Below are 14,940 nucleotides of genomic sequence, written 5' to 3'. Positions count from 1 at the left end.
GAATAATTTCTGAATGCGCGGTCTGTTGTCATTGTACATTCATATAGTTATCTATAGATGATATAATACATATAGATGTATCAGGGGACATGTGTGAGTATAACAGACAAATAAAAACACGTTATATATAAATATACTGTAGTTTTTGGTATTCTGTCCATGATTCATAACCATGAATAAACCATATGGGTTACTAAATTAATTAGCACCATTGCATGTATTATTAAAAATGAATCAATTCAACACACTATAGCACCACAAACTCACTATGCTACACATATGCGTTGTACAGAGTACAGAGAAGGGTCTTAGACTGTGCCCACGCAGAGGCTCTGTGCTAAGGCAACGCATACCGATTGAAGTACACAGGGAATTCCAGGCCTCATGATAGATACTTAAGTTAGTGTGCGGTGAATCTGTGCACAATTTACTAACTTTCAACCGATGACTCAACTTTCCGAATCAGCTCTGATTTTTTGTGGGCTAATCGTTGTTGATCCAACGCGACGAGGTAGAGACATTAATATGTCATCGCAGTCAGAGGACATTAGTTTCTCATTATTATGTTCTGATGAGCACCTACCTGCTGTGCTTCACCTCTCAACACGACATGGAGGGAGCCATACAGTGAAACCCCCTCGGTGTGCCGTCACGTTAGCATCAAACGCAAACAGTCGTTAGCATTCATCCAACGAAGGGAATAGAACACACACAGATAGCAGCGAAATACCATTAGTATCAAGAAACACAATGTACGAGTTGGAAAATGGAAAACCAGTGGATGAAATGATCAAAATGAAACATTAAACATCAGCAAACATTCAGGGCTGTAGCAGTATTTGCAAAAACATCCCAAAGGACTATTGTTGTTTCCTAATTGATGCGATCTGAGCTTTAGCTTGGAGGCCCAACGGTTTTGTTGGCACGGGTTTATGGCATTTGGAGGCTGCAATAGGCGAAGGCAGGCTAAATCATTTTGGAGGCAGTACAATCATTGAAACATTAATAAAGAATGAGGAGAAGAGGACACAAGGCTGACTTAAAGCACAGTAATTTAGAGCTAAATGAGCCTTGGAAGGGGGTGGCTTATCAAGAGTGGGAGATAGAGAGAGGGAGAGAGAGGCTGTTTTGTCTGGAGCATACAGATTCTGGTGGGCATTCTGTTGCCTAATAGCTCACATGGGATGGGCCCTGGCTTCCTCCTCTTCTCCTCACTGCATCTTGTCTTCACATGTTGGAGTTAAAGGCAATTACAGCTATCATCGCCGGAAAAGGCTGAGAGAAAAAGAGGGAGTGAAAGAAAGAAAGAAAGAAAGCCGCCATATGTGTTGGAACAAGCCCGGGTCTTTCAGATGGGCCTTATGGCCTCGTTTTGTTGTCACATGTGGAATCATTGGCTCTCCAAAGCGGTCGGGAATGGAAGCGGATGACATTGAGTGTTTCCTATTGGATGTGATGAACCAGTGGAAATGATGATAGGAAAAGGAGGGTGAAAGTGGACGGCAAAAAGCAGAAGTGACGAATAACCTGGATGGGAGAGTGCCAGTACTCACAGGGATTAATGATTCATTTGACCTCATATAAAGAGGAAATAGAGGGCTTTTTTTGTGTGTGGAGGGGGGGGGTTCTACAAAAGATGAACTTATAAGTCTTGACAGAGGAGCAAAAAGGGAGGGGAAAAGGAACATCTCCGACACAGGAAACAGCGAACTTGCACTCTACTGTAAGGTGTTTTTGACTCAAGAAGAGGGTCATGTGTTGGATTCCGCAGCACTGAATTCTACGTTAGATCTCCCTTATACATTGGCCATAGATCATGTTTTATACTGTATATTAGTAGTGATTTACTGGGATACACAGCTGGTTGTTGTGTTAGCATTTCTTGTGTTTCGGGTATTGGGTCGCTCCACGAACATGCCTCTGGAACAATGGGACAAAAACATGTTTTTGGTGGAGGCGAGGGAACCCAGATAGTGGAACACGCACAGATTAGTATTTTCATCTTGCTGCAAAGTCAATTGCTGTCATCATCGGTTCGTGCGAAAAGAGAGAGAACAGTGTGTTGGCCAATGCCGATGTTCAAGTGTATATAGGATGACAATGTTCAGTCGCTGTCAGTCTGAGGCAAATGCTTTAAAGTCAGAAACAAGGAAATCATGGTCCATTTAGCCTCTCCGTGAAAGCACTGGCAACAGTCTGAAATGACTGTAGCGCGAGCCATTGTATCACCCTATGCAGGTTCTAATTATTTATGAACTGCTTAATTAAGATGAAAACGGAAGCAGTTCACATCGCCACTCGCTGCCAATCTTCATGAGTATGCAGATAATTCTGTAAACATATTGCAGACAAATTAGCTGTGTGTTTCAATGAACAAAATGCGCGAGACGGGATTTTAATTACTGAGCTATTTATTTTCTGAAAGTGCAGGTAACATGATTTCTTTATGACGTTTTTTTTTTTTTTTTTTTGTAACCTGGGGAACAGGGAAAAAACAGACAAGTGTGTGTGCGCACACGTACTTGGATGCGCTATGGAACGGTCTACATTCAGACAAAACATTTGCATGAAAATCCCTTTGCTTCTCTCTCTCGTTCCGACCTCCCTCGTGTGAGCACTCTCATCGACCCTCTATTGCACCGGTTGGAAATCTTAAACAAAAGTATGCCGTTTCATAATCTTCTCTTTAAACCGTCTAACCTCTCGCATACGCATCCCATTTCCATTTCCATACAATTCTGTACCCCTGGGTTTTGACGGATGATGACTGCAGCAAGCTGTAGGGACCGGCAGTAAGTGGTAAGTCATCATGAAGATGTAATGCTAGAGCCGCTCAGCTTAAGTGCCTTGCCTAGGGTCAACAGTTCCCTTTGGGATTGCCTGTGAAGCCACAGCACCCTTAACACACACTGCTAGAAGATAGTAGGAATACAAAAATCAAATCAAATGATTGTACAATACGGTATATTGCATAAGTCTAACAAAGCTAGTATAGGTTTCCAAGACAGCATAAAGGAAATGTGTTGGATGTGTTGACTAGAGCTTGGTCCATTGTCTCCAGAGACAATTGTGTCAAGGACCTGCCACAGAGCTGCTAGCTATGTTTATGTGTAGTTTTATGCCAGGGTCACTGCTTAATCCAGGTGAGGTGGTTATTCTACGGCTCATCACTAAAATAGTTTGGAACAATAAACTCACCTACACCTGTCTAACTCTTTAGTCATTTCCCAGTTTGCCTATTTGCTTATGGCCTTGCCTAAACCTAGCAACTTGTTTTTTTTTATTATATTAGCAAAAAATATTCAGTATTATTTGGAACAGCAAGGCAGACAAAATTAAACTGGCCTATTTATATAATGAATTTGGGGGGGATTATTAAATATTAAAGCATTAGACCTCTCACGAAAGGCTTCAGTCATACAAAAGTTATACTTAAATCCGAACTGGTTTTCTAGCAGATTAGTAAGAATGTTTTACCCCATTTTGAAGAATAGCCTTTTTTCCATTATTCAGATTACAACCTCTCACTTTCGATAATTTTAAAAAACGATATCCTCTCCAAAATATCACTTTTGAAAAGTTGGCTGCAATTTCAGCTTAATCGGCCAGAAAAGACTGAACAAATATTGCAACAAAGATTATGGTTAAACTAAAATATACTACTAAAAAATATATATTTTGGGATAAAAAGGAAAAGTACAATCTTTGTAAATTATATCGTAAATATGACTCGTGGAGTTTTGTCAAACACGCAGCTGATTTTAAAATGTCCAAGTCAATCAAGCAATTTAATAATAATGCTAATAGCAAAAATGTTTCTTTAATTTACAATATATAGAATCTATGAGAATATAAAGATTCAGAACTTTTGTGAAGCACAGCACTGTTGAAAAATCTAAACTGGATGGTGTTCAGAGATCGATGGGAGGAGTTGAGTGGAGCTGAAGGATGGGACCAAAACAAACAAAAGATAACTTGTAACATGGACTGTATCTGTAAAATATATATAGGATGTATAAGCTGGAAGTAGAAGCCTAAGAGTTGTTGTCCATTAGTTTAGTCCAATTAGGGGAGAAATGGTAGTGTAAATGGAAAATTATAAAGCAAAATATATATAGTTGAAGTCGGAACTTTACATACACCTTAGCCAAATACATGTATACATTTTTCACAATTCCTGACATATAATCCTAGTAAAAATTCCCTGTCCTAGGTCAGGTAGGATCACCACTTTTATTTTAAGAATGTGAAATGTAAGAATATTAGTAGAGATAATGATTTATTTAAACTTTTATTTCACATTCCCAGTGGGTCAGAAGTTTACATACACTCAATTAGTATTTGGTAGCATTGCCTTTAAATTGTTTAACTTGGGTCAATTGTTTCAGGTAGCCTTCCACAAGCTTCCCACAATAAGTTGGGTGAATTTTGGCCTATTCCTCCTGGGAGAGCTGGTGTAACTGAGTCAGGTTTGTAGGCCTCCTTGTTCGCACACACTTGTTAAGTTCTGCCCACAAATTTTCTATGGGGTTGAGGTCAGGGCTTTGTGTTGGCCACTCTAATAACTTGACTTTGTTGTCCTTGAGCCATTTTACCACAACTTTGGAAGTATGCTTGGGGTCATTGCCCATTTGCAAGACCCATTTGCGACCAAGCTTTAACTTCCTGACTGATGTCTTGCTTCAATATATCCATATAATTGTCCATCCTCATGATGTCATCTATTTTGTGAAGTGCACCAGGCCCTCCTGCAGCAAAGTACCCCCACAACATGATGCTGCCACCCCCGTGCTTCATGGTTGGGATGGTGTTCTTCGGCTTGAAAGCCTCCCCCTTTTTCCTCCAAACATAATGATGGTCATTATGGCCAAATAGTTATATATTTTTTCAGACCAGAGGACATTTCTCCAAAAAGTACGATATTTGACCCGATGTGCAGTTGCAAACCGTAGTCTGGCTTTTCTATGGTGGTTTTGGAGCAGTGGCTTCTTCGTTGCTGAGCATCCTCTCAGGTTATGTCGATATAGGACTAGTTTTACTGTTGTACAGTCAATTTAGTGTATGTAGGCACTGTCAACTTAGTGTTTGTAAACTTCTGACCCACTGGAATTTTGATACAGTGAATTATAAATTAAATAATCTGTCGGTGAACAACTATTTGTAGAATTAATTTTGTCATGCACAAAACTATAGTTTGAAATGTGTGGAGTGGTAGAAAAACTTGTTTTTAATGACTCCAACCTAAGTGTATGTAAACTTCCGAATTGAACTGTGTGTGTATGTATATGTGTATATATATACACACACATACACTACAGTTCAAAAGTCTGTGATCACTTAGACATTTCCTTGTTTTTGAAAGAAAGGCAAATTGTTTTGTCCATTAAAATAACATCAAATTGATCAGAAATACAGTGTAGACATTGTTAATATTGTAAATGACTATTGTAGCTGGAAACGGCAGATTTTTTATGGAATATCTGTTAGTTAATCCAAGTCTATAATTTTAAAAGGCTAATTGATCATTAGAAAACCCTTTTGCAATTATGTTAGCACATATGAAAACTGTTGTGCTGATTAAAGAAGCAGTAAAACTTTAGACTAGCTGAGTATCTGGAGCATCAGCATTTGTGGGTTAGATTACAGGCTCAAAATGGCCAGAAACAAATACCCTTTCTTCTGAAACTCTTCAGTCTATTCTTGTTCTGAGAAAATAAGGCTATTCCATGTGAGAAATTGCCAAGAAACTGAAGATCTCGTACAAGGCTGCGTACAAATCCCTTCACAGAACAGCGCAAACTGTCTCTAACCCGAATAGAAAGAGGAGTGGGAGGCCCCGGTGCACAACTGAGCAAGAGGACAAGTACATTAGTGTCTAATTTGAGAAACATACACCTTACAAGTCCTCAACTGGCAGCTTCATTAAATAGTACCCGCAAAACACCAGTCTCATTATCAACAGTGAAGAGGCAACTCTGGGATGCTGGCCTTCTAGGCAGAATTCCTCTCTCCTGTGCCTGTGTTATTTTGTCCATCTTAATCTTTTATCTTTATTGGCCAGTCTGAGATATGGATTTTTACATTTAAATTCACCTACAGTATGCAATCACATTTACTACGAAAATAATACAAATAGATGTTCATCTTTAGATGTTTATTACAGCGTCGAAGACGAGGTGAGTCATTCCTGGAAACCCCTGAACAAAGACGATTGCAATACATATGAAAGAGACGATTGTGGGTTGCCTTGCCATTCATCCAGTCATCAGTGGCATGTTAGAAGGCAAGTCATAGAATCAGCACGGGAGTCTTCTCGAGCTCCCTGTTGTGGCTGTGATCACATGCTAGCAGCTAGCCACAGTGAAACATTCCGATGAATGATCTATGCCAGTCCTGTTTTTGCATTTAATTTGATGTTGGAGCCTCAGAGTTTTAACACGTGTTTCATCCTCTTTGATAGCCTTTTGATATCATGCACGCCCCACTTGAATAATTAATTAGGCTCGCCAAGAGGAGGAGAGCAGCGAGCATCAATCCATCACCATCCCTTGCTCTCGGTCATTCCTATGATACTTTCTCTCTAACCTCGGCTTTCCCCTACTACTGCAAAGTGTTTTAAATTCCACTCGTGTTTCTATAGCTATTACTCGAGCTTGCATTATTCAATGAGACTTATCTCCCAACATCTTTTCAACAAATGTTTTTACAAATGTCCGGAGCGTGTTTTTGTGGCCCTTTCGCAGCCACACTAGCATCGTTTCATGATCTAATATAGCTATGATGATTGTTCTGTGAAAGTAAATGTCCCGAGGCATTATAAAGACAGTTCCGAGGCATTATAAAGACAGTGTAAATGTTGCAGTGTAAATGGTACTGGAAACTGTTAGTACGCGGTATTAAGAAACACTAACCTATTACTCACATGTTTACTGCACTTTGGCTAAATGTCTTGCTTGGTGATTTCTGTTGCCCTTCACCACTTTGTCTACCAAAACATATGACATCAATATCAATCTTTTGGAGATAAATTCAACCAAAGCTCCTCACCCAAACAATTGGAGCAATCCTTCCTGCACCACCCGTCATTTCAGGGGCTGTGTGTATGTTAGTGTGACATATGTTGTGGGTGTATGTATAGGGAGGTGGCCATATGCTTGCCGGACCTCTATGGAGGATGGTAGTGGTTTTTTATGCCTTCCCAGCCCCACTGGGGTCTCCACAGCCAACGTACTCCTCCGTCAGAGTTAGACTATTGTTCCCACTGCTGGACTTGATGGAGGAGACAACCGACTGATGATGATGACTCTAATCGTTCTCTGTCCACTTCGTGTGTGCTTTACCTCTGTCTTCTGTCCCCCTCCACATCTGTTCCCATGTAAGTGATGGAAGGACCCAGTACACTGTGTGTTGTTCGGGAAACATGGTGCACGAATGACGTCTGACAAGGTCGTTGAAGAGCACACTTGTCGGAGATGGTTATACCGTTCCTGTATTGGCGAGGCTGGGTTACGGTGTCCATTTCAGGACATTCCTACCCCCGATGACATAACCATACCGTTGACGGCCGTAGGGTTCAATGTAGATGATGTTCATAGTGAATTTCCTGCAATCATCAAACATGCTAATGTATTCTATAAATCTATTTTTTGGCATCCCCTCACTATTTTTGTCCTCGATTAAAATAATCCATTTTTGGTGGGCTTGTTTACAACCCAGGGCCCTTGATGGAGCGCTGGGTAATTCTGAGTTGCATGCCCAACCGCGGAAATGTTTAGTAGGGATGGCTGGAAGCAGACTAGGGTAGTGGAGGAGAGGAGGATGTGAGGAGGAGAGCAGACGGCAGCTGCAGCTGGCTGATTGAGAGATGGATGTGGAGCGAGGGAGAAAAGAGAAAGAGACAGAGGGAGAGACCGAGAGAGGGAAAGAGAGATTTCACGGCTGCGCGTCTCCTCCTAATGACAGAATTATGACCTGTCTCCATCTGTCGCTCAATCATCTCCAGCCAATCGCCAGGCCGTCCCTGGTCGGCTCGGATTGCGTCAGGCATTCCCATCTGCACTCAAATCACAATTAAGTACGTAATCAAATTTTCAGATTTCGGGGTAAATTATAAGTCTCAGGCTAAGTTTTTATTTTCCTGATGCTGTCAATGTGTTTAGGGGCAGTAATTCGATTTGTGTATGAAGGTGTATTTCCAATGGAATCGTATGGCTTTCCTATGAGTTGAATTACTGTAGTTATGGTCAGGGCTTATTGTCTGTTTCCTCAGAGAGGCCTTCATTGCCTTTCACATAGGCTGTTTGGCTGGGAGATAGAACTGGGCGATATGGACAAAAATCCATAAATTGCCTGTATTGATACGATAAAGATAATAGAACGATAGATTTGTAATATTAAAGTGTACCACCTTAAATGTATTTTTATTTTAAACTACTACTACTAGTTTGATGGTTGTAGGCATCATTTGTCTCAATAACAATCACCCATATTATTCATGTATTACATATCCTACATCACATTTCTCTGGTATAGGCTACTTATCGTAATGACTGATATCAGCAGAACGCTTGAGATAAGTGATCGGTGCGGTCGGTGTCGATCGTTTTTGGTTCATCGTCCCAGCTTGAGGGAGGCGTGTGAAAGAGAACAGGTGCTCTCTTGATATGTTTGGGGCCAGAACGTCTTTCTCCCTCTCCCTCTGTCTGTGTCATATGCTGAAACATGTTGAAGCCTCTTCATAACCTGCACAGGATCTGGGTCTGTGTTAGTCTGACACCCCTTTTGCCTCTGCCAAGTGAAAACATTTTGTGTGACGTACACACACACACACACACACACACACACACACACACACACACACACACACACACACACACACACACACACACACACACACACACACACACACACACACACACACACACACACACACACACACACACACACACACACACACACACACACACACACACACAATGTCTCCCTATGTTATTTTTTAAGTGTTTCAGCCTCTTGTACCTCTCATTATTGAATTGCAGCTTCCTCTCCCATCACGCCTGTGCCTTTCTGTTTTGTGCAAAGATGCAAACGGGGCCAGCTGTGTGGCAAACAGCTGTGCTCCTTACCCCTCGCCACCCCCCTGCTTCCAGCGCTCCTCCTCTCCTCACACTTCAAGATATTTATAATGTCGCCTCTGCTCTAGCGCGCGGTCTTGGAGAGAGGGAGGGAGAGACGAAGGGAGAGAAAACCCGGGGGGGGGGGTGAGATGATTTGGTATGACCCATCTGCACAGGCCTGTTTCTTTGGGCTGCCTTATCTGTCTAATGGATTATGGGTAGAGGAACAAAACAGAGAGGGAGGATGATTGGACTCTCTCTATATAGGGGACAGCAGGAATTAGCCCAAATAGACCGATTGAACATGCACTACATTCCTGTGCCTTAATCGCAGTCACTATTAAAAGAGCACAAATAGAGAATGCTGTTGTACTTGGGAGTCACTATATTTACAATCCTGTGTTAGCTATTGGTCTGTTGTAAGGTGGGCGCTCTGGGCGATGTTGTTTGACGTTGTAGTTTTTGCGGCGTAACCATTCTATCAATGATATCTGGATGTAGGATATCCCTTACAAATATCCTACCTGGTGATATGTTCCCTGAAACCAAGATTACCTGAGAGAACAAACCAAAAAATGCAATGTTTACCAATGCTGTTGAGATAAATGGCTGTTGACCCCATTGCTATTGTCATCGATGCGGCCCAGAAATGACGTCTTGTTCAAGACAAATGTCACTTGTCAGCAGGGTGCCCTTCTTGACAATACCTTGAGGTTGAAAAACACAGTTGGTACTTCTCAGAATATGCTGTGTGCTTCTCCATTGTTCTTAGACTACCTGAAGGTCGGGCCAATCAAAACGTCCCATTATGTGTACCGCTCAGGTCAGAGAACGCTTTTTCTTTGTATGTGTGTTTATTTCATCTAGCTATTCCTATTCCTGGAAATGTGTTGCCTTGCAAACGTGTCATTGTCATAGGTAGGACATATTACATGTTACCCATTTTGTTATCGGACTTGTATACATGTTTTATTGATGGGCAATATATACAGTCGTTTGACTAAAAAAATTGCTATTCAACCATTCACAAGTTCGTGTGGCCAAAGAGTCTCATCAAGGCTCTTTTGTTTTGTGTAATGGTTTTCTGATTTCCAGTTGTTTCCAGTTGGTCTGGTCTGACTGCAGTAACTTCGGGATGTACTGTATTGTTGGGAAGTGATGCCGGATTTCCATAGAGTTATTATTGAGTGTAACAGTGTGGTTGACATCATTTGACCCCAAAACTGTGGAGGCCCTTGAAATGATTGGAATTTAATTTGTTTGTCCCCTGATTCCACCAACATTCTACTTGGATGTTTGTCGAGGCTCTATCAGGGCTGTTGTGAACACGGTGTAGTATCTGTGCTGTAAACATTTACTGTATCTGTGTCAGTATATAGAGTCTTCGACTCGGGGCTGTTCCTGTGTTTTACTGCTTATCTTTGACCCTTTCTTTTAGAGACCTTGGATCTCTAAGAGCAGTACAGATTTATACGGTATAGAATTCAGTTGAAGCTTGTCGCTGCCAAACAGTTAATATGTGTGTGTTCCATAAGTACTTCAGAGAAAAAAAAAACATTTGTGTGCGCAATGGCCTTCGGGGGTTGCACCAAATGAAATGCTTTTTTTTTCTACCCCCACACCTTCACTCAAGAAGTGTTTGCTTATTTTTTCGTTATCCTCTCTCTCTCTCTCTCTCTCTCTCTCTCTCTCTCTCTCTCTCTCTCTCTCTCTCTCTCTCTCTCTCTCTCTCTCTCTCTCTCTCTCTCTCTCTCTCTCTCTCTCTCTCTCTCTCTCTCTCTCTCTCTCTCTCTCTCTCTCTCTCTCTCTCTCTCTCTCTCTCTCTCTCTCTCACCTTTGAGTTGAATCTCTGACATCCGAGTCTGCCCCAGGATGTCTGTCACAAACTGCAGTCCAACGTTGTGACAATGCTTTTTTTCCTCCCGTTGCCTTTTATGACCTTCTTTTTTCCTTTCTTTTCTTTTTTTCTGTTCTTTCCTTCAAGGTCTGGCGCACCTGACGTTAAGCAACCAAGGTATGGGTTCATTCCTTTTTTTGGTTCTTTTTAGAGGGAAAAAAAACTCCTCTCTGCCCAATCTCCTCCTCTTCCTCACTCCTCAGTTTTCCTCACCCTCCCTCGTTCCCGACCTCCATTTTTCTTTAACCCGTCTTCCTAGCCCATCTCCCTATCCCTGACACCCCCCAATTCTCTGACCCTCCTTCCTTCCACACTTCTCTCTGTTTTGGTTGTGCTTCCTGCCATGTCCTTCCTTGTGCTCTCTGTGCCTCCACACTGTCCGTCCCACCCTTGTCCTGTCCTTCTGGCTCACCTGGAACCACCTCTGACCTACGACCTCCCGGGCTGCAGGTAACGCTTTTCTGTTCTCCCTTTTGCTTGGGTTTTCCAAAAAGTGTCTGCAGGAAAATGTTGGTCAAGTGAAATGTTAATTGTATGTTTATCCTTCCTACTAATGCAACACGGTTGTTGTTGAATGACACAGAGTTTCCTATCACCACTCTGCTGTCATTCTCATTGTTTGGCACCCTGATCTGTTATGATGAGGTTTTAAGGTTTCTTCAGAGACAGATTGCTAGCTTTTTGATATAGCAATGAAATGTATCCCTGGAAAGAATGTTTTGTGAATTATGTATGACGAAAAAACTATGTCTGAACAGCCATGAGATTGAACTGTGCTGCTATGTACATGTTACGGTCTCCAATGAAACTGCTTTAATGTGCTTCTCTGACTTCACATTTCGCCATAGCTTTACTATCAACCAAGACACAAGCAAACACACCTGATCCTAAACTCGATACTTCCATTCCACTACATCCCTCAGAGTGTTTCTCTCTTCACACAGACAACCTACTCTTCACACAGACAACCTTTATGTGCCTGGTTTATCCACACATTGGGTTGCACTGTGGCCTCCTGATGTGAACCACCCAGAAATGGTGGAAGAGGGAAAGTTCATGGGCGAGAGATATAGCCAGGCAGGGATCGTCTGGGGATCGAACTGACCTTTACCAGAAGGGGGAGAACAGTCTCGCTCTTATCGACTCTCATCCCTCTCCCACCTCGACCCCCATCACTGATGCACTGGGATCTGACTAGGATGTCTGAATCACCCTCTCCTGGGCTGCATTTCAAAACTCTTTCCTCGATTCCTTGCATCTTCTCTGAATCACATTTTGATCCAATGCTCTCCTCTCCTCTGACATTTAAGATGGAGACAAGGAGAGAGGATGTGAGGAAATCAAGGAAAGACTTCACCCCTGATCTCTTTAAACACGTACAGGTTCAAACACCTGTGCCAAACGCCTGTAATGTCTACAACACCTCCATTTATAGACTCCTTAGCTACCTTAAATGTCTCCAACACCTCCCTTTAATTAACTCTACGAGATCGGTGTCCGCCCTGCAGGACGGTTGAGCTAACTGTGATTAGTGTGAGGTTATAAGTAACAAGAACATTTCCCAGGACATAGGCATATGTGGTATGGACAGAAAGCTTAAATTCTTGTTAATCTAACTGCACTGTCCAATTTACATTAGTTATAGCAGTGAAATAATACTATGCTATTGTTTGAGGAAAGTGCACAGTTATGAACTTTAAAAATGTATCAATTAACCAATTAGGCACATTTGGGCAGACTTGATGCAACATTTTGAACAGAAATGCAATGGTTCACTAGATAAGTCAAAAATTTTGCACAAACACTGCTGCCATCTAGTAGCCAACATCTAAATGTCACCTATAACCTAGAATAATACATTATGGCCTTTCTCTTGCATTTCAAAGATGATGAATAGAAATATGCATGTTTTTTTTATTTTGTATTATCTTTTACCAGATCTAAAGTGTTATATTCTCCTACATTAATTTCACATTTCCACACACTTTAAAGTGTTTCCTTTCAAATTGTATCAATAATCATAGCATGCTTCAGGTCCTGAGCTACAGGCAGTTAGATTTGGGTATGTCATTTTAGTAGACCATTTTTTAAAAGGGTCAGATCGTTAACAGTTTTTAAAGACTCCTTTGCTCCCTTAAATGTCTCCAACACCTCTCCTCGACTCCTCTAACTGCCTTACATGTGCCATTGACGACTTCTGATGGGCTAGCCGTCACTGGAGAGTCCTGTCGTGAACAAGAGCTCTGAGATCCCCCTTCGGTCTGTAGGTCCTAGCCACCCACAATTAAAGTGGACATAGTGATACCTCATTGTTGCTGTCGCTGGATGACTCAACAACGGAACACCGACCACTCCTCCAGACATCCTCTGTGACCCCGCTGAATCAAAATCCTCTCATTTCTATACATGTTCGTCTTCACTCTGCCGTGACATTTTCTCCAAACATTCCATCAATATGTAGGCCTATAGTGTGCCAGTCTCCCCCCCCCTCTACTAAACTTGTTTACTCAGTCCATGTGGTGATAATTGGGCACACTTGAGGAATCAAAATGTTGGTATTAAGATTTACCCCAATCCCCCAACACTTACCTAAGTCCTTATGGCTACAGTGAACCAGGCGTTAGGGATTCCCGTTCGCTGTTTGCAGCCATGTTTGGAGCATGGATTTGCATTTGTGTAACCCCTGACCCATAAGAGGAGCAGGAAATGTCTTATCCGTCGATGCTGCTGGGGAAATGGGGGTGGGGGGGAGTACCGTAACAAATACTGCACATACATGTTCAAATGGGAGACGGAAACAGTCAAGAAGCGGAAAAATAGATGATATTTTGCTGCATGCACCATCAGAGCTTACTTGAATATGCACTGACTGACTGACTCTCTCTCTCCCTCTCTCTCTCTCTCTCTCTCTCTCTCTCTCTCTCTCTCAAAAACAAGGTAAAAAAAGACAGCGAAAGGTACACGTTTAAACAGTACTGATTTCGATTTAACCAAGCCACGGGCGTTCTATTGAGGTCTAATGCCTGTTCCAAATAGGGAAATAAGAAAATGTCTCCTACTTTCAGCTTTTTTACGCATAACTTTATTTGTGAAATAGAAGGGGGGGAAATATGATACAGCAAGGAAAGAAAGCTGATCAGACAAGCCTTGGTCTCTCCATCCTTCGTATTGATTGGCTGTAGTTAAAATTAATGCAGTGCCCCCCCCCCCCCCCCGTGAACGAGCCACAGAAACATCTTTAAAGAACACAATCAATAAGCCTATTTGGCTCAGGAATAAAGCGCAACAGCTTCAGTGACTGACATGGTTTGCAATTGAAGGCTGAGACACTTTTGTCAGTGTTTTCAATTCGACAATGACTGTGTGTGTGTGTGTGTGTGTGTGTGTGTGTGTGTGTGTGTGTGTGTGTGTGTGTGTGTGTGTGTGTGTGTGTGTGTGTGTGTGTGTGTGTGTGTGTGTGTGTGTGTGTGTGTGTGTGTGTGTGTGTGTGTGTGTGTGTGTGCACCTGTGAATGTGTGTATTTGTCTGCTTGTCCTTCTGCGTCTTGTAACGTTTGTTCAGAGCAAATTGAAGCGGCGTGTTGCCGTCACTGCGAGTCCTTGGGACTAGAAAGTTCTATCTGACATTTTTGTCAAAAATGTGTCACATACCGTATATTTGATCTATAGATGGTTCTTCATATGTTAGATTTTCGCAAAAGTAAATTAAGTGAAACAAATGAAAACTAGAAAGTTATCTCTGCATAAACCCATTTGTGCTTTGCGCTATAAGGTTCTATCTGCAATCCAATCACAAGCCTGAACAAATACAGATGGACCAATCAGAACACGTCTTTTCCCATCTCTCTCAAAGTATGGTCTAGGCTTTCCAGCAATAATGGCACTTTCCCTGCAGTGGGCTAAATCAGGGTCACACCAAGAGTGTTTC

The 14,940-nt window shown here is 42.0% G+C and overlaps 1 protein-coding gene across 9 annotated transcripts in view; it reads left to right on the top strand.

The window, feature by feature from the left end:
- LOC124008799 (neurexin-2-like) overlaps window positions 1-14,940 on the top strand; it is a 1,096,959-nt gene that overhangs the window by 253,712 nt on the left and 828,307 nt on the right. For 7 of the 9 annotated variants that reach the window (XM_046320364.1, XM_046320358.1, XM_046320359.1 and 4 more), the window contains exon 4: window positions 11,101-11,130. The exons of the other annotated variants lie outside the window; for them this stretch is intronic. In XM_046320364.1, the coding sequence (XP_046176320.1) occupies window positions 11,101-11,130 (30 nt within the window). The remainder of the gene's footprint in view (window positions 1-11,100; window positions 11,131-14,940) is intronic. 9 annotated transcript variants of the gene reach the window in all.

Source organism: Oncorhynchus gorbuscha, linkage group LG21 (assembly GCF_021184085.1).
Source record: "Oncorhynchus gorbuscha isolate QuinsamMale2020 ecotype Even-year linkage group LG21, OgorEven_v1.0, whole genome shotgun sequence".
NCBI classification, from domain to species: Eukaryota; Metazoa; Chordata; class Actinopteri; order Salmoniformes; family Salmonidae; genus Oncorhynchus; species Oncorhynchus gorbuscha.
The sequence above is the reverse complement of the archived record's forward strand: the minus strand, read 5'-3'. Positions and strand labels throughout refer to the sequence as shown.